This window comes from Podarcis vaucheri (genome assembly GCF_965113315.1).
Source record: "Podarcis vaucheri genome assembly, chromosome: 4".
Classification (NCBI taxonomy): domain Eukaryota; kingdom Metazoa; phylum Chordata; class Lepidosauria; order Squamata; family Lacertidae; genus Podarcis; species Podarcis vaucheri.
Genome location: NC_138762.1, coordinates 28,072,553 through 28,100,378, shown reverse-complemented (window position 1 = coordinate 28,100,378; position 27,826 = coordinate 28,072,553). Strand labels below are relative to the sequence as shown.

At 45.0% G+C, this 27,826-nt stretch overlaps 1 protein-coding gene across 1 annotated transcript; it reads left to right on the top strand.

Annotated features, from left to right (window-relative positions):
* The first annotated feature begins 1,830 nt into the window (after positions 1-1,830).
* On the top strand, positions 1,831-26,536 carry CDX2 (caudal type homeobox 2). The gene is made up of 3 exons (XM_082220342.1): positions 1,831-2,627; positions 16,517-16,662; positions 26,332-26,536. The coding sequence occupies exons 1-3, from the start codon at positions 2,123-2,125 to the stop codon at positions 26,530-26,532; spliced, it is 852 nt and encodes a 283-aa protein (XP_082076468.1). The 5' UTR covers positions 1,831-2,122; the 3' UTR covers positions 26,533-26,536.
* The last annotated feature ends 1,290 nt before the right edge of the window (positions 26,537-27,826 follow it).

The window sequence follows — 27,826 nt, the reverse complement described above, 5'->3', positions numbered from 1 at the left end:
TGCAAATGTACCCTGCGCCTCCCCGCATTGTCCCCGGCTCAAGGTGAAAAGTTAAAGCATAAAAACAATGAGTGAATCTGCTGGGATTTAGAGGGGGAGCCGGGGGAAGCGGGGGCCGCCTGCCGCATCTTCAAAGGGCGACTTGTGTCTGCGCCGCGACGCGCGGCAGAATGCTCATATCAAAGTGGCCTGGTCCTATCTACACCGCAGAGGCTCTGCGATCTGGATCGGGCTTAGAAGCTGCCCGAAACCGGATCAGTTCATGGGGTTAACAAAATAAATCAGGCCAGAGTCTCAATAACCAACATTTTTCTCTCTCTTATTGGGAAGATTGAAAGTACCACCCTCCGTTCTTCATCCCTCCCGCTTCGTGTGTGCAAATTGATGGACTTAAAGTTCGTCTTTTTCCTTCTCCGGTGTCTTGAGAAGGTCAGTTTCTGCTCGGGTTTCATTGTATATTGACAGACTGTCCTTTGTTAGAATTATATTCTTCGGGACTTCTGCTGTAAAACAGCAGCAGCAGCAACAACAGATCCATCTCTCCATAGAATAGTACTGAAATATACAGTCAGATCAGCCTAGTTTAAAAGTAAAAAACTTTAGGTTTTAAATGGTATGAAATTGATTAGCAATTGACTCTCCTACCTTTTCGCCCAAAGAACATCGACTCTCTGCCTCTTTCTTTTCTTTTTGTCCATTTGATCTAGCTGGCTCGAGAGTCAACTGATCTTTAAAAATTTGCCTTGGATTCGGGTGCTTTAAAATAAATATAAATAAAAGCCACTCTTTTCATGGGCAGGTTCAGAGAGGCGGGAAGCCTATGGAACGGACTGGTCAAATATAATCTCAATAGCTTTGTACCAGGAAAAATATATAGGACCAGCCCTTGGTAACTTTTAAGCAACAAATAAAATGAAATAAATAAAAAACGTATAGTCTGTAAGGAGCCTCAATGTGTGTGTTTTTCTTCCGTGAGTGCAACCCGGGACTTTCCTAAATGTGTTCAGGTCCGCACCTTGATAAGGGAATCGGGGGCTTTCTTGCCACACGACAAAACCCTAAAGAAATTAAGATAATCCCTCGACATTCTGAATTCTCTTTTGGGATCGTGCGACGCGTTGGCGTTTTGTGCCTGCCGCCTCCTTATCCGGGATTAGCCTGGCAATTGGTTATTAATGAGTAAACGGGCTTTAAAATGTTAAGGGAACACTTAAAAGGGGGGGGGGGAGTAGTTTCGAACCTATGGAGAGAGTCTGGCCAATCCGTTTTCTAGCCTAACGTCCCCACTTCCTAGGCTTTTAACTTTCTCCCTTTAGATGAGGCTGAAACGTGCGTAACTGGGCCTTGGAAACCTCTCTCTGTTTTGGCCAGCACGGATCCTCTATTTTCTTCCTCTGTAAGGCACTTCTCAGCGTTGCCAACTTCTTAGGCCTTTTCCAAGACCTCACATCAAAGAGAGGCGCATCATTTATTTTTATTCTTGGGAAGCGCTCTTTTTCCAGACCCTCGGTGCGCTTCCACCTTCGCCCACTGCCCACCCGCCCCTTCGCTCCGCTCTCCCTTTTGCAAGTTCTTCGGATTCCCACTCTTTGAACCTGTGATTGGAGGTTAAAGTGCACCAGGTTGCAATGGGAGAAGGAAGCTCTTAAACAATAAAGGCCCGAATATGTCTCTGTGATCAGGTCGCTGCCCTCTGCCTTATCTTTTTAAATGCAAATCTTCTTTGGGGGCTCGGAGCAGCTATATTACCCGGGTGCCTCCCTCCCTCCCTCCCTCCTTCCCTCCCTCTCTCCCCTCCCTCCCGCTCCCTCTCCACGTCACCTGCCTTGGGTGCTGGGCCTGGCCTGGCCATTGCTCAGAGCGCCTTGTCAACACACAGCGCGGAGCCTCGTCCCGAGCGCGGCGAGCCTGGCCGGCCGATGGAGCCGGGGGCTCCCTGACCATCGCGCGTCGGCTGCGATCTCGGCTCCTCTGCGCCCACAGGGAGGGCGCCTCGACCACGGGGTGGGCGCCGAGCCTCGCAACGCACCAGGTCCCCCCCCCCCAGGGAAGGGAGGCCAGGAGCCCATCGCCGGCGCCCTCGCAGCAGTATGTGGAGGAGAGCCCCTCGCCTCCGGTCACCATGTACGTGAGTTACCTGTTGGAGAAAGACGGCGCCTCCATGTACCCGGGCTCGGTGCGCCACGCCGGGGGGCTCAACTTGGCGGCAGCGCAGAACTTCGTGGGCGCCCCGCAGTACTCGGACTACGGCGCCTACCATGTGCCCGCCGGGATCGGGCTGGACAACGCGCAGTCCCCGGGATCGCCCTGGGCCGGCGCCTACGGGGCGCCTTTGCGCGATGACTGGAACGGCTACGGGCAGGGGGGCGTCCCTGGGGCGGCCGCCAACGCCATGCACGGACCCTCCGGCGCGGCAGGGTTGGCCTACAGCCCCGTCGGGGACTACCACCCGCACCCGCACCACCACCACCCTGCGCAGGGGCCGCCGGCGCCCCCCTGCGGAGTCCCCGCTTCCGGGGGGCTGATGCAGCCTCTCAACTCGCCGCCCGGCGCCGAGCACCTTTCTCCGGGCGGCCAGAGGCGGAACCCCTGCGACTGGATCAGGAAACCCACGGCAGGGGGACCCGGTAAGGAAGGAGAAGGGGCAGGGAGGGGCGGCTCGTTGGGTGTCCGGAGGAAGGGGCTGTGGGGCGCAGGCCTGGAGGAAGCCCGGTCACCTCATCACCTACAGGCGCACCGGGAGGAAGTTGTTCAGTGGGGCTCAGGCGACGCAGCGCCACTCTGCACCAGCGCCGGGGCACGGTTGCCGTGGGAGGGAAAAGATGGAAGAATTAAGAAAGCAAGGACGCTGGAAGGGACCGCGGCTGGTCTTGCTGGTTTCAAGGGTTAAGGTGACGCGCACACCTCGATCAAACTGAGCCCGGTGTGGGGGTATTTTGTCGGGGACCGACGACCTGGTGTGAGGGTCTCTCTCGAATTGAAGCGAGACAGCCATCCTACGGAGCCTCCTTTTGGAAATAAACACATATTCGGACTGGATCCAGAGTTTGCGTGCCTTGCAGGGATGGTGGAGCCGATCGCCAGCGCTGAGTGGCCGGAGGGTTGGGCCGTCCTGCGCGCGCCTGCTTGCTTTTAGTATCCAGTTCCCTCGTAAAGCCGAACCATTAAAACGAATGTCATAATCAATAGGCTTCCTGTGCTAGCCTAAGGCCGTGACAGTTTAAAAACGAATATTATTTCCTGCTAAGTTTGAAAGCCACGCGCTACTCCAGATTCCATATAAACTTTCTCGGAAGTAAGTCCGCTGGCGTCAGTGGCGCTTTACGTGCTGGGAATACCTCGCCCTGTCAATTTATTATACCTCTGCGTCCCCTTAAAAGGCATTTGCTCGGAGGTAAAGGCTGTACGCCTTGCTTACACTGAGTAAATCCCAGTGAAAGCAGCGGGACTTCCATCCTGAGTTGACAAGGCCAGGATTGAGCCAGCTAACAGGCTGCAAATCCACAAACTGCAATCCACAAAACTGAACTTCGTGACTCTCTACAGTTCTTAAAACCAACGGGTGTTTTGCCCTTCAAGGGAGCATGAATCTCAGATCCACCCCGTCTGAATTGATAAGCCCTACATTTGTGCCAGGATCCCAGCTCAGGATTTACATGGAAGTAAATCCCGTGGGAAGCAGGGGCACTTCCTTCCAAATGAAATTGCGCGTTCATGATCTCCTCTGCAACTGCGCTTCTCCAATATCGTTTAAACTATTTCACAGATTTAGCCTGGATGAGCCGGGCTGTCACCAGAAAGGTTCTCAGACTCTCTCCATGCTGGCCCATTTATTTCCTCCGGGATTCATTCTTGTTGGGCTGGTGAGTTTCCAGACTGTACAAAACTACAGATCTGATTGGAGACAGGCATCTTTATCGCCCGAGCCAGTTAAACTGAAGCATGTGGGCACTAAAACTGCCATTCTAAGCAAACGAGACACACGCACACATTTCCTGGGAAATCCGTCCCGTTGCAAATTAATGGGACTTTCCCTTTCATGGAGCTTCTCAACCTGGCGAGGTCAAGCCCCATATATAAATCCAAGCACTGCCGCCGAGCTGAAATTTGTGGCTGGCAGGAACTGTCCCCCTAAGGCCTTTCCAATCTGCAGGGAGGTTTCCCACCGACGTTTTCTTTCGGGGAAAGGGCCATAGTTCCGTGGGAGATCACCTGCTTTGCATGCAGAATGTCCCGGGTTCGATCCCCGGAATGTCCCGTGTCTGAAATCCTGAACAGCCTCTGCCAGCCAGTGTAGACCGCACTGAGCTAGATGCGACCAATGGTCTGGCTCTGAATAAGGCAGATCCTATGCACCTTTGTCGCTAATATAAATAATTTGGCTTCTGTAAGGGTTCTTTCGAGCGCTCCACGCGCTCCACCTATTGTACTAATGACATTCCTTACCGTAACTTTGATCATAGGGTAGGTGAGGCCAGGATTACTTGATGCGGGAAGATCTGTGGTTTTAGCTGTCGGTGGTCCCCGGACCGGTGTCTCCATCCAGCTTCGCAGAATAGGTAGCTATCTCCCCTCTCTCGTCGCTGGGTTTTTGTAACGAAGGGATACTGTGGCGAGGCGCAGCGCCCCGGAGACTTGAATGTGTTCCAGATCTGTAGGCGGGCATGGATGAACGCGGGAGGCATGACCCAGGCAGAAATTAAAAGCTCGGGAACCCCCGAAAAGCTGCAATCCTAATAAACACACTTAATAGCGCAAATCACAGGCATGTTCACTCGGAAGTAAGTCCCCGCTGTGGGCAACGTCTATGATGGATTGCAGCCTGGATAGGAAGCAAGTCCCATTGAATTCAGTGGGACTTAAACCAGAGTGAACATGCTTCGGATTATACCATAATGGCGGCGTGGGGATTTCCGTGGGGGATTGTTGCTGGAGAATCTAGCTCATGTGTGTGTGTAACAACAACAACAGAGAGCCGGCCACTGATGGCTGAGGCCGATGCGCGGACCTCTGTTCTTTACGCGTCAAGTTGCTGGCGTTAATTAGACAACTGAGAACACTCTTCCGGGAGCAAGGATCAAAGACCAGGAGCAGGAGAGGGTCTCGGCTGACGTTGCTTCTCTAGTGATATTTGAAGCCGGATGACCTGCTGACGGTGTGTGGTTCAGGGATCTGAGCGACGCATCGGCTGCTGCCCTGCGCAGGGGACGCGCGACCGTAGAAGGCAGGGAGTTTTCTGGGACTTCCCGCTTGGCGGCTCTGCAGAGAGTGGGGGAGACTTGCTTTGGAAACTTTGGTGTATTTGCGAATTGGGGGGGGGGAGCAGTGATGCTGGTGGTATTGAAGAGGAAATATGCAACTCCTTTTTTAAAAAAAACACCTTTGTTCCTTATTGTCAATATTTAAAAGAAAACCACTAAATTCGCATATACATTGTTACCGACAAGGGAAAGCGGTAACCCGCAGTGAAAGCACTCAAGAAGAGCGGTTGAAAATCAAGTAATGTAATCTATTTGCAGTTGAATTTAAGTTTAGAATTGAAGCGTAAGGCGCATTATTTAGAGCCGTCTCGACGCACACGTTTTGGAATTCAGCCGGACTGGAATCGGTTTTAAAACCCTAATCCTTCTACTAATCCGAAACAGAAGGCAGCTTCATGAAAAACCCCGGGGTTTACTCTTGAGTAATGCCTGTAGGATCCGGTTTTTATCCTAGGGCTGAGCTAGTAAATTATACAATTTCCATGAGCAGTGTTTTGAAGTCCATGATACAGTCATCCATTCAGAATCCCGTGGATAAAATATTGAGAGTTTAGAGAGGGGTAGAATTATTCACACGAAAAGATAAAATGTATGTAGGGTCGGATTGTCAGAACAATACCGAACCTCTTATTTTAAGCTAATGCATTCTTGTTTTGCCTTGACCCTGAAAGATTTGCTTTAATGGAAACTGGTTGTATAATCCCAGAGGCCCTGGAAGTCTCCACGTTCTTGCAATGCACTTCGCTTGCGAATGTAGGTCCATTTGCTTCTAATGTTCTTCTGATGAGCTCGCTAATTCTAGCGAAGGTTCAGTCTCAGGACAAAACATACTGGGAAGTGCAGACACGCGCAAGGAACCAGCCTCAACGACTGGAAAGTTCTCTTGAGCAAGACGCGTTAAAATGAATCCGAGTTTGGCAAGGCTTTGCGCTGCTGCTCGCATTGAATTTTCAACTACGCTTGCGCAGGAGAACTTCCGGTGGTTTATTTATTTCTTTTTTTAAATCAGGGTATTTGCAGCTTCAAAGACACAGGCGCACATTGAATGACCCGGATCCACATTGGACTGCTATAGAAGCAGTCTATAGTCACTGAGATGCAAGGGCTGTTGCCTGGGCTGTACCCACTTCAGATTTTGGATGAGGGAATAATCGCCCATATGAAAAACAGATTCCTTGAGTAGCATGCTGGGAAGTTTTCGCCCAGCCTTCTTCCTGAACTGCTAGATTTCTCTCGGAAGAGATTTGTTTTCTACAGATGAACATGCCACGATGGGGACCCCCTCCCCCACCTAGTCTGAAGCGGTACAGCCCAGACCCAAGTTTCCTGAGAACTGTTTTAGGACACAGCGTGGAGATGGGGAACTTGTGACTATTGCACTACAAGTCTAATCTACAAGTCTAATCTCTGACCATTGGGCATGCTGGCTGGGACTGATGGGAGCTGGAGTCCAACAGCATCGGAGGGTCCTGTGGTATAAAATGTGCATGAGCTTGTAGTGAAGAGATCGATTCCCCTGCTCATTGCCAGAGTAAAGTGCGATCCAGTTTGTGCGAGGCTGCTTGGCTTCCTAACCTCTTAACTGAAGGGCAGAGGCATCGTTCTTGTACGCAAGAGGCTGATCTGAAGATCCCGTGGGATCTAGCACTTTTTCTGGATTGAGAATAGTAAGAGGCAACGGGGGTCCCCTGCGCTTCTCCGCGCACGTTAGCCTTCCTGCAGGTCGCTTTCCCATCGAGCTGATACCGGGCTTCTTCCTTAAATCATTGGCCGGTGCGCGCGGTTGGTTGTGCATTGATTTCTGATTCACTGGGCAGTGCATAGCTTTATATGCCCATGCCGCTGGGCTGCTAATAATCCGTGCAGAGAGGAGTTGATCCGTGGCTGGGCAGTTCTTCTCTGCAGCCCCGTAGGGCAGCGACCAGGGCTTGGCCACCCAGCCAGAGATGAGCAATTCCTCTCCTTCCTTTCCTCAAGAAAGATCTCCTCCTCCTTTCCAAAGCCTGTTCTGCATCGCTGGGGGGTGTGTGTTTTGGTGGGCTTCCCATTGCCTCTGACTTCCAGAGTAAGCCCATTTGAAGACATTGGGAAGTAGCATCTCCTTGGTATGCAAACCCCCCCCCCCCCAGGTTCAGTGTCCCAAGGTTCAGAGAAAAAAATCCTCTCTGAAACCCTGGAAAGTTGTATTGCTTGGTATTTACTCCAGAGTAAACGTATCTAGGATCTGACTGTTTGCACCTCCTAATTTAGAGATGTGGAAGCTGTGGCCCGCCAGATGTTGGCTACGTTTGCTGGAGCTGATGGGAGTTGTGGTCCAACAACATCGGAAAGGTCCCCCCTTCTCCTTTGGGACCTAGGGAAGTGCTTGCCAGTACCATTAATTTAAAGTCCCATAGGTTACCTCTCTTAGTTTGTTGCAAACTTCTGGTTGCAGCCTTACACACCTTACATGTGAGCAAGTCCCGCTGAAACCAAACAGGATCCTATATGTGCTTGACTCTCCCTTTGAGAGCCAAGAAATTGCTCTTCTTTGACTGGACCATGCCCTTGAAATGCGCGGAGACTGCAACCCTACATCAAACTCAGTGGGGCTTTCTTCTGAGTAGATATGCACAGGATCCTGCTGTAAACAGATATCTCACCCCAAAGTGTATTTGAGTGCGACTAGCTAGACCAGAATATAACAATCTGAATTCCAATACATTAGTGAGACCTGGTCAACGTACACCTCATCTCTGCGATGAACTCACTTTTTGCAACGTGGGAATGACTAATAACACTCACATATAAGTACTGGCTGACTTTATATGCCTGCATTATTATCCCCATGAGAGAGGGAGACAGAAGTGATGGGGGTGAATGGGAAACAGATTTGAGGTACTAGGGTTAATTCACAAGGCCCTAAACAACTCAGACCCAAAGGACCTTAGGGACCATTTGATTCCTTTTGCTCCACCTCAGTCATCTGAGATGCTCAGATGGGACACTTCTGGTGGCTCCCTGCACCTCTGAGGTTGGGTTGGCCTTCTCTACAGACTGAGCCAGGGCCTGTGGAACTCCCCACCAGTAGAGGTTTGCCAGAAACCATTCCTCCCTTCTTTCAGAGCTGCTCTGAAAACTACATTGTTTTAGAAGGGCCTTTGCAGTATGAATGTTCTCTTCTTAACCAGTTGGTATTTATTAAAGTTTCATGGGTGCTTTTTGCTGGTTTCATTACTACACGTTGCATACCACCGTGATATTCTTTTAATGAAAGTGTAGATTGGAAATAATAAATAGAAATCATGACTGTAGCAGGAGGTCCTGCATCTACAGTAGCCTTTGCAAGAGCAAACTGGTAATATGGTGCCTTGCGTGAGGACAAAACTCGTCACACATACCCTAAATATTTCTTGTTTTCACAATAATTCCTTTTCGTACAGCTGCTTTTTAAATGGATCTTCTCCATAGGTACCCATCTAAATATAGGTTATTTTTATTATTTTTATTTTGCGCTCCCTCAGCTAGAGGAATCACCCTAAATCCAGTGCTGGCCTTTGCCATTCTGAGGCCCTACAAGCAGATGCTGGGCTGGGGGTTAAGTGGAGTTAGAATCATAGAAAAGTAGAGCTGGAAGGGACCCCAAGGGTCATCTAGTCCAACCCCCTGCAATCTCAGCTAAAGCATCCATCTCAGCTAAAGTTAGATAGGCCGAAACAGCTGGAGGGCACCAGCTTGGGGAAGGCTGATCCTACAGCACACCCTTCGCCATCCTTATTTAGAAGAAAGTCCCACTGAGATCAGTGCGACCTGCTCTTGAGTGAGTGTCCTTAGGATAGCAACCTTAGAAGCAACCTCGGATGCTAATGCCCTAGGAAAAGGTCGCAGAGGGCAAGAGGGTCCTGCAGGCGCCCCCTTCACCTTACTTGTGATGCTAATATTGTTCCTCCCTTCTCTTTGGCAGACCCTCATCTGTCATGAGGAGGGGGCTTTAAACCTATCTTGCTTTGATATACACCTTCCTTGCTATTGTTCCCCGCTTTCCCCTTCCCTGACCGCCCCTCACCGGAAAAGAAGAGAAAGGAGAGGGGGGTGGAACAGAAACTTTCGCAGTCAATATTGAAATCTGCCATTCCTCTCTCATTCTCTCTCTCTCTTTCCTGGGTGGGGGAAGGGGGAAGCGTTGGTGGCTGCAGCAGCTGAGAGTGGGAACAGGACCTTGGGTGGATTGCAAAATTCTCCGCAGTAGATCAACAGGGAAAATCTCTCTCCCGCCCACCCTGTATCTTCACCCCAAGCAAACCAGTGGTTGATTTTCTGCAGTCCTCTCTAGGAGGCATTATTATTTATGTGGGTCCCACGTGGTGATCACAGAACCTCTATCATTTCTTTATTTCCTAAAACGTATATGCATTTTGATTGTAAAAACCAGAACACAAAACAACCCCACTACAAAGTGGTTTACAAAAATAAAAATTGTAAGTCGAGGAAACAGTTAAAACCAGCTATTTTAAAAATTCAAAAAAATATGATGTTTTAGCGATAAAGTAAAAACCAGATTAAAACACATGTCAAAATTCAACAAACCTGGATGCCTAAACAAAAATGTTTTGAGCAGGCGCTGAAAAAAGGTACAGTGAAGCGGCCTGTCTGAGGTCAATAGGCAGGGACCTCCCAAAGACGAGAGTGCTGTCAAACTAATAACATTAATGTTAGTACAATACTAAACACTTTAAATGCACCTTTACATAATGCAATGCAAAATTGTCAGGCTGCAGTCTTTATCAGGTTTACCTGGGAGTAAGCCCCACCAAATGCAATAGGACTTAATTTGAGTAGACATGGATTGTACTGTTAGGGTGAAATTGGTGGACTAAAGTTACTTAAGTCTCTTGGTTTCAATGGGTCTACTCTGAGTATAACTAACATTGGCAATGACCCTTAAGAATCCCAGAGAGAGAGAGATCACTTAAATATATAGATAGCAATCCAGTCAGAAAGAAGCTTCTATTATTTTTCTCCTGTCTTGAGAGTCTAACAAAATATTTGCAAATGGTTAACTGACATATCTTCATTCCGACAAAATCCAGGGAAACTTTCCAGTGGATCAGGGCCATTATTTTCTCTTCTCTAAGCTCTACCTCGTTCTTAAAGGCTGTCTTCCTCCCCTGCTCATGCCCTGCTGCTCCCAAGCAGATGAAGTTTTCCCCCAGTTGCTGGAAATGGCTGGTCTCTTAAATGTTTGGGGTGTCACTCACCAGGTGTTAAAAAAGCATAAGGACTTGGGGTTAAAAACAACAGCAACTCAAACAAATAAACAAAAAGTGGCAATTCTGCCAGTTCATTCTGTCTTAAATCATTTGTCTTCTGAATCTCTCTCGCAGTTAGCGAGATCCTGGGATTCGCTGGGGAAAGTCACTGCAAGCAGTGATGTTTGTGTGAATATACTGTGTATCAGACTTCATAAAACTGTTGCCTCACAGATCTTCTGGACTCCCAGGTTGATGGAAGTTGTAATCCAGAAAATCTGGAAGGCACCAAGTCGGTGAAGGCTGATATATGATGATATGATATGATATATGATATGCGTGACTTCGTGGAATAGTGTGGCTGGGTTTGTGCTCCAGCTTTGAACTGAGGTGCCGGGGTTCAGTCCCTTAAAAGCCTTAATTGGTCCTTGATTGATTTTACTCAACGTAGTTACATAGTTGCATTATTTTAACCTGGACAACAATTCTGTAAAGTTGTGGTTTGGATCTGGGTCTTCCCTCTTATTAAAAAACCCATGAAACTTGAGATACCACAATAGCTCAGGCTGTTGTTATCAATAATGTGGAAAATGTGCATTGCACGTGCTCAGACTCTTTAAAAATGATTATTGCTTATAAATACAAAACAAAACCCCAAACTATATTTATAGGGTGCCTTTCAGGGTTGCCTTGAAATGCTTCTGCCATTTTAGGAGAACAGATTTCCAGATGCAAGTCCAAGTCTGAATGGGCTTGTGGTTTTAAAAAGTTTTAAAGAAGGAAGACTGTCATTTTATCAAGATTGTATTTGGTTTGAAAAATAGTCTGGAGGCAAAATTAAAGGGAATCAGACCTTGAAGTACAGCAGGTGGGAGGCCACATAAATTGTATAATTGGCTGTGTAATTGATTGGTATTTGGATTGCTATTTGGTATTGATATAATATGGCGTATATTGGACTTTTGTAATTGAAAATTAAATAATTTCACAAAAGAAGAAGATCATTTTTGTGGCTTGGGAAAAGTGGTTGCCATATGTTTCTCTCCCTTTCCAACTTTGCTCAGACTCGGGGGAAGTGTGGGTGGCCCAACTTGTATGGCTGCTGTGAAAACAGGCTAATGGATCCATTGGCCTGATCCACCCGGCTCGGCAGCTCCCTGCATTGGAGAAGAGTCATATTATAAACTCCCAGAGGCAGAGCTTGGACCTGCAGAACGCTCTAGCTTCTCTCCCCAGCATCTGGGAAAGAGCCTGAAACTGCTGCCAGCCAGTGTCCTCACCACTGAGCTAGATGCAACAATGGTTTTTTTGGCCCAGTGGAAGACCGCCTCCTTTGTTCTGTTCTGGACGCCCCTTCCCCCATCTACTGTGTTTTTCGTTTTATTTTCAAAGGGAGGGGGCAATTTGGCTGAAACTGGGAAGACTAGGTCTTCTGCGTTTTATTAGGAGCCCCCTCCCTGCTTCCCACCCCCAGATGCATTTGAATTCAAGGTGCCCAACCTCTTCCGAACCCCTTTCTTCCTTTCCCGCAGTGGGGAGGGGAAGGGACCTGCCTGTCTCCATTCAAATGCGCCGCGCAGAGCGCGAGGGGAGAATGAAAGCGCCTGCCGCCCATTTGTTCCAGGCAACCCGCCTGCGCCTGCGATTCGGGGGCGTTCCGGAGGCTCCTCGCTTTGATAAGATCGCCTTGTAGCGCATTGTCGGCGCTCGTGTTCTCCATTGAGCGGCTCCAGGGAGCTCCCTCTGATCAGCCTTGTCTTCATGACGGGGAAGCTTTTGTCTGGGGGCTGCAGGGGCCGCGCCTTTCTGCCCCTTTTGTTTTTGTTTAGCCTCACCAAAGCCAGCCTGCCGGCCATTAAACACCTACAGGGAGGCAGAAGAAGCTCAGATCTCTCTATTTATTTGTGGTGCGCGTGGGGGTCTGTTTAAGAAGAGAACCAGTTAAACGAGAAGCGGGAGAAAAGACCAAAGGCCAGGCGCAAACAGACGCGCTGGAGGGCTGCCTGGGAATCGCAGTGAATTTGGGAAGCGCAGTGAATTTGAAATTGTCATGGCGCAATTTATGCTCCTGGTTTGGCCAGCTGTCCTGGGAATAAATTCCCCAGGGAATGGGGCAGTCAGGGTTTTTTTAGGACGAGAAAAAATGTAGAAAAGTACTGGAATTGGCAAGTTCTTGCATTTACGTTTTATAACGAGATAAATAAACCTTCAAACGAGGGGAAATGGAAATTTAGGCAGAAGTCACTCCTTCTTACTCTGGCCCAAATGTGTTTGTGTATAGCTCTGTTTGAAAAAGCCCTGGCTTAAATGACTGTAGAGCTCCTACATTCGTCATAAAATTGACTTTGTGGATTGCCCCGTTCCTTATTGCCATCTCAGCACATGACTTGCAATAAGAAATACTGTACTGGTGTAAATTAAGCTTCCTTCCCAAGCAGGCTTTTGAATGCCTTCTGAGTAAAACCCACCTTATCGAATCATAGAATATTGTTTCTTGTGGTTTATCTCATTTACAACTGGCAGTGTTTAAATCAAAGCTTTCCAATCCCTTGAAACTGCAGGAGAAAAGAGCTGATCTCCCAGCCAGATAGTGCCTGCCTGGATATTTAAATCAATTCAATCCTTTTGCTGTGAATGGCACTGGTGCCTCTATGTTTTTTGGAAAGAAGTCAGTTGTTTTACATGAACTTTTATTGATAAGCAAGAGTGCTTGTTGTGGAGCCACATAAATCACTTCATAATTACTAATAAACTCAGATCTCACCTTTCAATTGTTTTTTTTTAAAGGTACAGTTTAAACAACATGAAATTAAAATAGCATAATACAAATAACTACAGCTATAAAATAATAATAAAAATAGAACAGGAAAGAGTGTGATTTATAATCAATGCAAACTTAGGGCTTTTTTTTTTAAACACACACACACACACAGAACCAAATATAGGTGCCTTGGAAGGAAGGAAGGAAGGAAATTGTTGTGACTTAATTCCAAGTTTTAAAAAGGCTCTCCTTGGAGAGAGATTTCACAGGTGGAGTACCACCACCAAGAAGATTGTATTTCCTGGTTCCATCCACTTCATCTCCTTTGATGAAGGCACCTGCAGAATACCCTTCCGTGATCATGACCTTCGTCTATTGGCAGGTTGGTGTGGTGGCAGGAGGTCCTTCAAGGTGCCAAGTCAGGAAGAGCTTGAAGCATCAATGCCAGCATTGTAAATTCTGCCCTGCAAATGAACCAGGGTCCAGTGCAACTGTTCAAGAGCTGGTGTGGTATATTCCTAATCGACACTTAACAATTCTTATACCACCCTTCATGTTACTAAGAAACTGATGGGTAGTGTACAATCAATGAAATATAAAATACAACAGAGGAAACCCTTTAAAGCATACGTAAGATTCAAATGTCTGGGTAAGCATTTATGTCTTAGGCTGCAATCCTAGCCTCTCTTACCCGGGAGTAAGCCTCACTGAATTCAGTGGGACTTAACCTCTGCGTAGACCTGGTTTGGATTGCTCTGTTAGCCTAACACCAAAAAGGTTACAAAGTGGGTGCCTGGCAAGCCTTCATGGGGAAAGCATTCCATAAAGATTCCAGGTAGTTATCGTGCATCTCCATTGTTTCTGGACAACCTTCAAAGGCAGCCTCACCTACATTGAACTGCCACAGTCTAATCTAAAGGTTACCAGGGCACAGATAACCATGGCAAGGCAGCCTCTGCCAAAAAAGAGTCATATTTAATGGGGATTTGTATTTGACTGCTCATAGATAACAAAGTACCTGTATCCGAAGTTTTAATTTGTGGATTCCGTTTCAGAGCTCTTGCCTTCAAGGACCAGCCAGCTACTTTCTTTTCCAGGAAGAAGCTGCCTCACAGTTTAAATACAAACAAACAACAGCCTTTGCTTACCCACTCCGAGAGCAGGGCAACACCATTTCCAGAAGGGGGATCATGCTAGTCTTTTCCAGGAAAAACAACAACAGTCTTGTGGCTCCTTAAAATGTGAATAGATTTATTGTACTGTAGTGTGTTTGTGGAAATGACCATTTTGTGAACGTACTTATCTTTATAGGCACTTGATCTTTGCACTGAAATGTTGCAGACTATTATGCCTCTTGCATGTCATGACCTTTGGCCCCATTGTTTACATATTTCACCTCTGTACCCATGTATACACCTGCAAACTAAGGACAACACATCGTACATCAGATGTGTGAGAAATGTGTGAGTTTCCTCCTTGGAGCGTCTGCAGATTTTATGTGTGTAAAATTTCCATTACTAGAGGTGTACACTCCTCCTCCACCACCCCACATCCAATTCAACTGTGACCCCCCCCCCACAATACCACAAAACTTTATCCTCCTATCTTAGTAGACAGCCCATGACTAAAGAGGGAATAGTTTATGGGGAAATGTGATATGCAGTTTAATGAGAAAATAAACAGTATAGCACATTACATCTTGACCAAGTAATGAATTATATATATTTTATAAATTGCGCACTGACACACAATTTGTTGGTGGTGGTTTGTGTAAAAAGGCAATGAAGTAGCTCAGTTGGTGAGAGTGTGGCGCTGATAACACCAAGATCGCAGGTTCAATCCCCATACGGGGCAGCTGCATATTCCTGCATTGCAGATGATCCTCAAGGTCTCTTCCAACTCTACAATTCTATGAAATATAATTCATTGGAAATAGGGCAAAACATGTATTTAACTCTCCCACCCACGCCTTTGAAATAAATGGGAATTAAAAGGGCCAAACTTCAGTTTGGTTGTGACTTAAGACAGCACTGCTTAACAGAGAGTTGAGCATCAGGCCTGGGAAAGGGGAGGCCTGAGTTTATACATATTTGTATAAGTGATGAAATGGTTGGGACTTGATTCCCAAGTTCTAAAAATGTTTATTATTGTGATATAAATTAAGCACAATTTGAATGACCGATACTTTGATCTCCAATATTAAGTGATCTGTTTTGGGACAAAGGTAAACTGTTAACAAGCCTTTACCAAAAAAACAACAACACGGTACCTAGGCTTGTTTTGATACTTTGTAAATGATCTAGTGAGACTGCACACATGAGATGAACTGTGTTTGCCTGCAGCTTCAATTCATTTCAAGGGGGTTTAAGAGTGCAGGAGAATCACCCACTGGTTTGAACCACAGAGACAAGACCTAGCCAAACTCAAGCATGTTGAAAGTAAAATGAAAAATGAAGTATGTGCATTAAATACCTCCCACTAAAGTTTAAAGTGCCTGTTTATCTGGGTTGTGCATATCAGAGAGCTATTCTCCCAAACACATTTACTTGGAGAAGTGGCACTCCACTAGGTTTTACTCAAAAGTAGTAGAATGAACATGACTAAGTTTGTTCTCTTAATTTTAATGGGTCTACCCTGAGTAACACTTAGTGCAATACCACCCATTAATTCTATTGAAGTTTTGGGACTCCATTCCAAGTAAGTAGAAGTTTGTAGAAGTCATAACAGGCCAAATTACAGAGTGCCAAATAATAATACAGATGCACAAATCAAGGTGCACCCCCCCCCCAATGCATTGCTTTACGGTTGTGTTTTTGTGTGTGTTTGGCTTGGGGGCCATAAACCCAGCAGCTGCCTCCTTTTTACAAGCGTGCATTGTTTGAAAATCACTTCCTCTTGAAGCCAGACGTTTGAGGGCTTATAATTTAAACTAGCAGGAAGAAGAGGGATCCCTTCTAACCTGCTGTGTTTGGGGGATGGGGTGGAAATAAGCAACAGCTAAGTTTTGGAAACCGTAAAGGCCCAGGGTTATTGGAAGCCCTCCTGCATAAACATGCCAAGCAGGGATATTTTGAAATGTTTTGTTTTGTTTTGCTTTGGTCAACTGTCTACAGGAGCCTCAGTTGCTAGAGACTAATGGGGATTTTTCACAGGGGCTAGCTTCTTGCTAAAGCCAAACATTCTCCAAATATACCGTCCAAAGAATGCGCCAAAGAAATGGTGCTGTAATCGCACTTCCTTTAACGGACATGCATCTCTCTCCTCAGTGAAAACCAGGACGAAAGACAAGTACCGCGTGGTCTACACAGATCACCAGCGGCTGGAGCTGGAGAAGGAGTTTCACTACAGCCGCTACATCACGATTCGGAGGAAAGCTGAACTGGCAGCCAATCTGGGATTGTCAGAGAGACAGGTGCGACTTTGGCTATTTCTTTGCTCTGTAAGATGTCCAAGGCCCCTGCAGCCTCCCAGAAAATCCTCTTTGGCATGGTGCTTTAGCTTCAGTCCATAAAAAAGACCTATCAGTACAATCCATTAAGCAGTCAGGCCAAGGTCCTCCCATGAATCATAGAACCGTAAAGTTGGAAGGGACCCCAGGGGTCATCTAGTCCAACCCCCTGCAATGCAGGAATCCATCCCTGGGTGGGCTTGAACCACCAACCTTCTGTTTAACAGCCAGATGCACTGACTCATTGTGCCACCTGCTCTCTTAAAAGCCTCATGTTTTTTTAAAGTATGTCAGCTAATGTCCTTCCAAGAACAAAAGCATGGGACTTCCTGCACATGGTGTCTTTAGAAAACTGCCGTCTGTTGAATCAGACACTGGTCCACCTAAGTCATTAAGAGTGATACGGACTGGCAACAGCTCTCCAGGATTTTGATCAGGGGTGTTTTCCAGTCAGGGATTGAACCTGTGACCTCCTGCATGCAAAGGATGTGCTCTCCCATTAAGCTCTGGCCTTTCTGTCTAGAGAGGCATTATTCTATAGGTATATTTGCCAGCAAGCCAGGAGCTGGCTATGGCTGCTTATTGTGTATACGCTAAGGGGCAAAGCAGGATTCTATAAGGAACGAGAGAAATTGCTTGGCTCCAGGGAATTGTAAACCACAGCTTTCACTTTCGTATTGGAAGATATAAATCTAACTTTAAAATGTATCTTAAAAAATTATTTTGTGCTATACTTCTTTTTTGCTAAAATACTACTACTACTACTACTACTACTACTACTACTACTACTATCTTTATCCAAAGATCTCAGGGCAGTTTACAAGATAAAAACACAAGATAAAAGCACAACTAAATAGTTAGAACAAAAACAAAACAAAACAAAAAAACCCACTCCCACAAACACATTCAAAAGCTCATAGAATATTAATCAGCTAAAGGTCAGATTGAAGAGGAACAAAACTTCCAACAAACTGCAGCTGTTTATACCCCTTCCTCCGGTAATGCTAACCCTAACACTATTCAGTGCAGGAGCAGGGAACTTTTAGTCCTCCAGAATTTTTTGTACTACAACTCCCATCAGGGCTAGCTCAATGTTTTTTCCTGCTCCAGAAAAGATGAAGCCATTCAATACCCCAGGCCAGCTAAGTTATTTTAGCATCTGAAGCAAAGAAATCCCTTAAGTGCCTCTTGGAGAGCAAAATCATAGTAAATAAATTTTAGAATTTGCTTCCTTTTCCTGACACTTAAAATCTGCTGCCTGAGGCAGCTACCTCACTCTGCCTAATGGCAGGGGTGGGCCTAGTTCTCATCATCCCTTACCGCTAACCATGCTGACTGGGGCTGATAGGGTTGCAGTCCCTCAGCATCTGGAGGACCACAGGTTCCCCACCTCTGATTTAAAGCATGCAAGTGATTTCAAAATGGCTTTCTCATCTACATGAACTTAGAAATGCATGCATTTAGAAATGCAGGTTAAAAGGCATGTTTGTGTGTCCTCTTTGAAAACATCCTTTCAAGTCCTTGTGCTGAAAGTGTTAGGTAGGTATGAGGCTAAGTTCTGTGGCAGTGGAAGTGAGGAGCATTCATTTACATGGCTATATCATCTCACTTCCAAGGAGCTCACAACATTTGTACTAAGCTCTCCCACCTCCCATTTTTATCCTCATAATGACCCTATGAGGTTCTAAGTGGTGGAGATTATTGGGTTTCAAGGCTGAATGGGGGTTTGAACAACTCACTACACTTCCAGTATTTTGTACAAAGATTCACTCCAGAGTCAACCAGCTCAAGTCAAAGGAAATGATTTTGAGCAAATCAGCAGTTCTGTTCCTTCAATCAGTTGTAATCATAGGATTTCCCTTAATGTATCTATTTCCAAGAGAATGCCACAATCTAGGGCAAGCGTCCTGGTGTCACATTTTGGTCAGCAGACCACCCTGCAGAGACCACATCACAATGTTTCGTGAACAGTGTCAACTCCCCATGAATTTGATGGCAAGCCGTTCAATCCACTCCAATTAGATGTCATCCGAACCCCCACCCCTTTTTAAAGCATCACTACCCTTTTAGTTCTGGCGGGTTATTTGTTCTTTAAACATTCAGCATGATAAGAAAAAAAAAGTTGTTATGTACGCATGGACTTGCTTTTCTGTGCAACGTAGCACTATCACCCCAAAAGCCAACTACCAAAACAGGTACGGTATGTGGCCGAGCACTCATTGTGTGGCTTCACAATTTTATGCGGAATGTGTTGGGAGTGTTGTGGGCTGCACTGAAGACTTTTGTATGAAAAGATTCCAAGGTCTAATATCTGATAGACCTGATCAGGCCCAGGTGATTAAACACACACACACAGAGAGAGAGAGAGAGAGAGAGAGAATTGAATGCCTTTAATCAAAACTGCAAGCAAGGTTCCTGACTGGCCCATAACCTATTTATAAAATCAGATGTTGGCTATGGAATTTAAGAAGTCGTCCAAGATAAAAGTGCCTTTCAGCATATGATATGCAGCATTACTCTCACTCACTACACAAAACCCAGAGGTATCATCACTTCCTCCAGTGTGGTGTAGTGGTTAAGAGCGGCAGTCACGTAATCTGGGGAACCGGGTTCGCGTCTCCGCTCCTCCACATGCAGCTGCTGGGTGACCTTGGGCCAGTCACACTTCTGTGAAGTCTCTCAGCCCCACTCACCTCACAGAGTGTTTGTTGTGGGGGAGGAAGGGAAAGGAGAATGTTAGCCGCTTTGAGACTCCTGAAGGGGAGTGAAAGGCGGGATATCAAATCCAAACTCTTCTTCTTCTTCTCTCCTTAGAGGATATGATTTCTGGGCAAAACATAAAAATGAGGTAGGGGTGTGTTTGTGTGCAGAGATTATAGTTTGTAATTTTAAGCAGTATTAACCATTTTCCTCTTGCTTTTGAGTATTCTATTTTCACTGGTTGGGCTTTCTCCAGAGTGTATTGATACTTTATTGCAATGAGGCTTTATAAATATAGTAGGTAAATGCACAATGAGGGCAAGTCCCTTTGTCACCGTCCCCCCACCCCCTTTCTGGGGTCCATGGCTTGAGAATTGCACTTGCTTTTCATTCAAATAGTGATACACAGATTATTCACAATTTACATGCATTTAACTTGGGCACATTCAGCTTTATGCACTTGGCAAAAAACTCCAAAAAACATTAAAATTGGGGTGGGTGTCTGGGGAAAAAACTGTTTGGTAATCCCCCCTGCATTTGAATCTAATGTGTTTTGACTACACACAATTTTGGCTTTAGGCGCTATCTCTTGAACATAATCCTTGGTGTTGTCTGTTGGCCAGGCATCAATCTCTGGAGCGACACAGGTTCCCCTTCCCTAGTTTTAAGAGATCTTCAGCACTGCTTTGAAACAAGTGGCTACTGGCTCACCAAAGGGATCCACTGGGCTTGGCTCCAGAAGCATATGAAATATTGGATTAAAGTTTCAACACAATATGGCCAATTTAAAAGCGATGAGGGCCATATCACTGCCTTTACTATTTCACTTCCCATTTCATGCAAGATGGGAGATGGGGAAAGCACCTCTGATGTGGAATGTTTTTCCTGTGATCCTACAGAAGTGTGGAGAATCTATTGTGGTTATTTAGTGCTGAGAAGGTATGCTCTGTCTACGCTCATGAGGCATTCTGACCCTTAAGTCCAGAGTTTGAAATGACCTAGCTGCAGCACTGAGAACTTGCTTAAATCCCTTTGGTGTCCACGGAATCTTGGCACACCTGGACAGTGTTTTAGGTTTAAGGCGGAAATGACAACTCCATGTGTGCTCATATATCCACATATTGGGTTATGAGGCTGCTTTGTATATATCAACATGCTCAGGAGGGAGAGTTTGTTTATTCCATTCTGATCACCTTAAGAGACTTTCCAGGCAGCCTCCCTAACTGCAGTCTTTGAGGATATTACAAAAGTCGCACACCTTCGTTCTCAAAGTCCAGGAGAGTTGTGTTTCTAACTTTTCTGAGTGCCACCCCTGTTCCGAGTGTCCTTGCGTTTCCTGGAAATGCATTAGTTCTGAGTCAGGCTCCCATGTGCATAATGGCTTTTCTTTTCTTCTGTCACTTATATAAGGGCTGGTGTTTTGATGATGGCTGCATTGATTTCTAGAGTCCCTGTTTGGCCATGAAAGCCGTAAGAAATCAGCTAAGCTCTAATGTACCATATCCGTTTGCTACTGCGGTTGTATTTTGGATATAAACCTGGGATTTATTTTCCATTCCCACTCTTCCTGTTTTGAGCTTGCCATTAGTTTCCCACTCCAAATATATATTCCCTTAAAATGGGGTGAGGGAAACCCAGCTTAACCACTTTGAAAAAATAGTCCCCATGAGCAAACCATTCTAAATTGAAACTAATGTTCAGCATGCCCAGACAATTTCCAATCCTAAATATAGATATGCCTCATCCTGTCCCCTTAGTAAGCTTCCTAAGGTAATGAGTAATGAGAAATGTAAATGGAAGGCTTATTATAACCCCCCATAATTGAATAAAGGATGTTTCTTATGCAGGTAGCACTGACATGTCTCCTAATTTAGAGAGGACAGTCCCTTGTCTGAAAGGCTGCCTGGTTCTAGTCTAATTTGAAAATAGAGAACTACAAGAATGAAATTACCCATAAACATTATTATTTCTTAAATTTCTATATTGCCCTTCATCTGAAGATCACAGGGCTATTTACAACATCAAAACACAAGAATGCATAGCATTTTTCTTTCAACAGGCTATTATATCCCAAATGCTTTGCTTGACAAGAAGATGGATACAATCATTGGTAGCCCTAAGAAAATGTCAGCAAATCCTTACAGGACAGAAACCTCTGTAAAAAGTAAATTTAAAATATGATATATGTAATGCCAGCAGGGAAAAAAATATGTAAAATGTAACCATACAACACAATACAGATCTTATACTTGGAACTGGGGTCACTAATGTGGGAATGTTCAGGGAGGCAGGAGAGGATATGTTGTTTATTAATATCCTTCCTAACTTGCAGTAGCAAGTTCTATAATTTAGCAGAGTTTTACATTCCCCTTTTAAAAGCACAGCAGATAGTTGATTGCAGGCTTATTTAAGCCTCTCAGTATTAGATTCCTGGTAAGTTCCCTTATATCCCTCTTAAAAGAATAAACATACTATAATCTTGAGTAAAGTGTGTTAAAGTAGTTTACTCACTCATTCAGTTCACAGTTGGATCTCTGAAGGCAGACTTAGTTTCAAAGTATATACATGTGGAGCTATCCCATATGAAGATAGTTCCAGAGTCTCTAGCTAAAAAGCTGCTGCTCCAACAAATGGAGGAAGTCAAAGAGAGAGAGTGGCAGCATGCCTTGTCCTTTTGGTTACCTGGACAGGTAAGATCATGCCTACCTCTAGTCACATGCAAAAGGAAGTATGTCCCAACCAGGAGGAAACAGGAAGTTTTCGACTGGCTGGACCAAACATACCCTCGCATGTCCACTCTAGGAAAACAAGGAATGTTGTACTTGACTGCTACTTATGTATCACATCCCACAACTAACATACTTTGGGGCACCTTAGGTCTTCCTCACTATGGGGAAAGGTGAACATATAGACAATACTGAACCAGACAGACCAAAATTCTGACTCAGAATAAGGCAACTCCCTGTGTTCACATGACAAGGCTCTTTTCTACAGGGCTGACCCTTGAAGTGGGAAGGAGGTGTGTCACGGGCCTCCCTTACATTGAATGAAGTCATCTAGAGACATAGGCAATGTCCTGTGCTGAACATACACTCTCTGCTTTTGATACCCGCCAAATATAGGCATTGACTTGCAACAGATTTTGGAATTCTGCTTCTGATATTATATTTTAACACCTGGTAACAATGTCATCATATTTTATTAGCTTTTCAACAGCTGTTGTTGAAGAATATGTCAAAGAAATAATATTGCCCTGGTTTGCTTGAAATTTTAACTCTGGAGGCTCACACATTAGTTTATAAACATGGAGCACAATTCAGTCCAAGTAAATTAGACTTGACTTTGTTTGATTTCCATGGAAAATTAAGAACATGCTTAAGTTTATGTACATATGTATCTAAAAACAAGGGTGTGTACACTTTTCAGTCCAATGAATTGAGCCTCCCAATCATTCCCCCCCCACAATTAATGTTTATCCACTGACTACTTTTAAAAAATTTAAATTATTGAGGGTATTGGTGGACCACTTAATGTTTTTTCTAACTGTGGTAGCAATTGTAATGCCCTGTGCTAGATGCTGTATGATTTTTAATTGTATTTTTTATTGCTTCTTTTATTTCTTATCTATGCCTTTAGTATTAGTGTTGTTACTGTTATCTCCATTTTGATTAATTTACCACTGGCCTTCTAAACCATTATCTCAAGGTGATTTACATATAATTAATAACAATTAAAGGCACAACAATAACAAATACATTTAAAACAAGACTTAAAACCCTAATAAGTGGACACTCATGGTAAAGACTCATTTATCCAGCTGGGAAGTACCTCAGAACAAAAATGTCTTTAATTACCATATTTCCAGAATATGCACCTAGTGAGCATCTGTTGTATTTCAACAGGAATGCTATTCCACAGAATTGAAAAAGTGATACAACATAAGAAATAAAAGAAGCAGTTAAAATTCAGTTTAAAAGCAGTTTAAGCATTTAATGCAAATAGTGTGCTATCTCTTATCTTCATTTTTTTTAAATGATATTTATTAAAAATTTAAAGATTACAGAAAAAATAAAGAAAAACAGACAACAATAAAAAAGAAAACATAAAAAAACAATTCAACAATACAACAAAAAGAAACAACAAAAAAGAAGAAAACAAGAAAAAAATGCACATTCAATATTCCATATCTTTACCTTTCCTTTACTTGTTTCATCAACCTCCTCACACCTCCCTTTTTTGTATTCTAGTTCAATTCACTATTTCAGCAAATTCTTTCCATCTTTCTCAATTTTTGTTCTATAATTTATCTTAACAGTCTAACCTTAAATTTTTTCATTTTGGCCCGTTATCAATCAGCTTTTACTTAATTCTTTGTTACATTTCTACTAAAACCATATAGCTTCATTCCAGCATCCTTCTAACACTCATTGATTTTACAATGTTTCTGTAAATATACTTTAAATTTTTTCTAACCTTCTTCCACCGACTCTTCTCCCTGATCTCAAATTCTGCCAGTCATTTCCGCCAGTTCCATGTAGCCCATCAACTTCATCTGCCATTCTTCCCTGGTGGGTAGATCTTGTGTCTTCCAGTGCTTTGCGATAAGTATTCTTGCTGCTGTTGTAGCATACATAAAGAAAGTTCTATCCTTCTTTGGCACCAAACTGGCCGACCATGCCCAGAAGAAAGGCCTCTGGTTTCTTCAGGAAGGTATATTTAAATACCTTTTTCATTTCATTATAGATCATCTCCCAGAAAGCCTTAATCTTTGGGCATGTCCACCAAAGGTGAAAGAATGTACCTTCAGTTTCATTACATTTCCAACATTTATTATCGGGCAAATGGTAGATTTTTGCAAGCTTGACTGGTGTTATGTACCACCTATAAATCATTTTCATTAAATTCTCTTTTAGGGCATTACATGCCGTAAACTTCATACCAGTGGTCCATAACTGTTCCCAGTCAGCCATCATAATATTATGTCCAACATCTTGTGCCCATTTAATCATAACAGATTTCACCGTTTCAACTTGAGTATTCCATTTCAACAGCAAGTTATACATTCTTGACAAATTCTTAACTTTAGGGTCTAACAATTCTGTTTCCAATTTTGATTTTTCCACCTGGAAGCCTAATTTTTTGTCCAAGTTATATGCCTCCATTATTTGATAATAATGGAGCCAATCTCGTACTCTGTTTTTTAATTTTTCAAAGCTCTGTAGTTTTAATCTATCACCTTCTTGTTCCAAAATTTCCCAATACTTCGGCCATTTGGCCTCCATATTGAGTTTTTTCTGAGCCTTTGCTTCCATTGGTGACAACCATCTTGGGGTTTTATTTTCTAACAAATCCTTATATCTTATCCAAACATTAAACAATGTGCTATCGCTTATCTTCAACCACAAATCCACAGACATGCTGCAGACCACCTGAATGAAGCTTGCAGATTACTGATGGTCCCCTGATCACAGACTGGGAGCACTTGGCCTAAAACCTCTAACAGTGGGTTAGTCGTCATGTCTACCCCTCTGTTGTGTTTCAGATTGATCATGTGCTGTCATTTCATATTTTTAAAAGTGCCCCTCATTTATGTGACTAGAAGTTCACTGGGTGCTTTTTTGGAAAACATATTTATTGACTGTAAACCTCAATCTTTTTTTTTTAAGTTGCAAAACTGCTCTGGGAGAAGGTGGGAGTAGGACCACACCCATCAGCCAATGTGCTCTGTGAGTAACTGGCTCCTTCTTCCACACTACAGAACCAGTTTCTCCTGAGCCCAGTCTTCCTTTAGCCTGCTTGGACTTAATGCCTGAGAAATGTGGGTGTGGCTAGCCCAAAAATGACCTGGCCTGGGGAACCTAATTAGGCCTGTGGTAGGCGTCAAACTAGGATGAGTGTGATTCCAGAGTGCAGACACTAAAGTGTTTTAGGTATGTCCGAATGCACTCTTTAACACCCTTCCACTGAATTAAAGGGGCTCAGAAGTGTATCACCCGACTATAATTTTACATTTTGGTGTGAAGAAAAAGAAATACTCCTAATTTAATAATTCAGGATCCTATCAGTTCTGCTAAGAAGATGCAAGCTTACCAATATGGAAATTATGTTCCATCTCCATGACAATACAAGTTTGTTTGCTCCCTCCTTCCCCCTGAAAAACATGTTATCTTTCTGCTTTGAAAAGGAGAGCTTAGATTCTCAGGAATTTATGAGGAGCCCACCCTCTTCCTACACATTCTCCACTCCCTGTCCTTTTCTGCAGGACGGGAAGATTTTTTGCTCAAACAGCCCAATCCTCTGAATCTTTTCTTGAAGTAAGTCCCACTGTATTTGTGGACCTCCTTCACAGGTAAGCATGTACAGGAATGCAGTCTTAGCTGTAGTCCATCCATAAAGTACCTTCTTAGTACACATTGAGGAAACACGTAATGCAGGACCATAGCTCTGGGGTTCAGTTCTCCAGTATCTTCAAGTGGGATAATGGGAGAGCCATTTTCATGGGTCTATAGCAGTGTTTCCCAACCGGTGTTCCGCGGCACACTAGTGTGCCGCGAGACGTTGCCTGGTGTGCTGTGGGAGGGAGGCGGGCGAGTCGGGCGGCGAGAGGCGGGGCGGCGGCAGCGAGGAGAGGCCGCCCAGCGCGGGGTTCTCGCCGTCTGCCTGCCTGGCTGCCTGCGTGGCGCTGACGTCACGGGGCTGTAACGTGCCCCACATAGGCACACGCGGGGCGGCGAGCGAGCTCCCTCCCACATCCCATCGCCGGCTCTGCACCAGGCGGTAGAGCTCGGCGAAGTGACCTTTCCCCATCTGGCATGGTGGTGTGCCTCGAGATTTTTTTCATGAAACAAGTGTGCCTTTGCCCAAAAAAGGTTGGGAAACACTGGTCTATAGCACTAAGTTGCTGGAACTTATTTTGTCTTCCTCTTCCCCCAGGTGAAAATCTGGTTTCAGAACAGGCGGGCAAAGGAGAGGAAGATCAACAAGAAGAAGTTGCAACAGTCTCAGCCAGGGGGTGTGCACAGTGGATCAGAACCCATGAGCCCAGTGTCCTCCATGCAGCCAGGGACGACCGGCTCCGGCCCCAATGGAGGAGTGTTGAGTGCTCCCGGTTTAGTGCCAGCCACTGCACAGTGACAGCCGCTGGGGAGAAAAGACTGAGCAGCTGGATACGTCCTGCTCTCCTTTGTTGAAGGAGAGGCACACATGCACACCAGCCCCTGGTGGGGAAAGGCCACTGGTCCATTGGTGAAATTGATACGGGGACATTGTGGCTCTGCGTTCCACCTGGAATTCTATACACAGCACCACACTCCAGCTTTTGGTTTCCTGCGCATTTGTACAAAATGTACTGTGATCAACCCACATTGTGCGGCAACAGGGGAGGGGAGGAGATTTGATTCCCCCCACCCCCATAATTTACTTCACTTTGTTTCCATGCTTGTGGTAGGTGCCACGCAACTGACACTCCTCTTTGCAAATGAAAAACACTGCTATCTCAGGGAACTGGGCCTGGAATGCCTTTTGTTGTTGTTGTTTGTTTGTTTGTTCTTGTCATTCCTGTTTTTTTTATTACCAATGTTGTTGAGCAAATGATAAATATTAGTGGGTGGAAGAAAACGGGGGCGGGGGGTTTAAAGCATATTTCACTTTGTTTTCCTGGTACTCTAGATATATCAAAAGGAGCACTGTTTTACATGACAGCTTGCGGGGAAGATTGAGATAAGCAGCAGCTGAAATGCTCCAAAGAAATGGCTTGATACAAATTGCTTGCACAAGAGATCGCAAAGTTGGCACTGAAGGCCATCTCTTCAGATTTATGCATCTCTGTGGCATTGCAAACTGGAAAGAAGCAAATCCATTTTGATCAGGAGGTGGTACTCAAGCAGCAAATGCTTTGAAAAGACAGGGTTTACATCTGCAGAAAACTTATATGAGGCACTCAGGACCACAGTTAGCGGTACAGCATCTGTACTGCATGGAGAACATCCCAAGTTCACTTCCCGGCTCCTACATTGAATAGTACAACAACTATATTGTACCCTGCAATGGATTTAAATTGTAAATTATTTGGGGACCTACCTGGAGTAAGAGGCATGCTTAAATTATACAGTGGTACCTCCTGCCAACCTAGCAGTTCGAAAGCACGTCAAAGTGCAAGTAGATCAATAGGTACCACTCTGGCGGGAAGGTAAACAGCGTTTCTGTGTGCTGCTCTGGTTCGCCAGAAGTGGCTTAGTCATGCTGGCCACATGACCCGGAAGCTGTACGCCGGCTCCCTCAGCCAACAAAGCGAGATGAACGCTGCAATCCCAGAGTCGTTCGCGACTGGACTTAACTGTCAGGGGTCCCTCTACCTTTACCTCGGGTTAGGAACTTAATTCGTTCCGGAGGTCCGTTCTTAACCTGAAGCACCACTTTAGCTAATGGG

What these genes read in the sequence shown, in the direction of transcription:
- CDX2 (XM_082220342.1), top strand. Translation starts at nt 2,123, where the DNA reads ATGTACGTGAGTTACCTGTTGGAGAAAGACGGCGCCTCCATGTACCCG. An exon ending in ACCCACGGCAGGGGGACCCG is followed by an intron (nt 2,628 to 16,516) that starts GTAAGGAAGGAG and finishes CTCTCTCCTCAG; the next exon opens with TGAAAACCAGGACGAAAGAC. An exon ending in TGGGATTGTCAGAGAGACAG is followed by an intron (nt 16,663 to 26,331) that starts GTGCGACTTTGG and finishes CTCTTCCCCCAG; the next exon opens with GTGAAAATCTGGTTTCAGAA.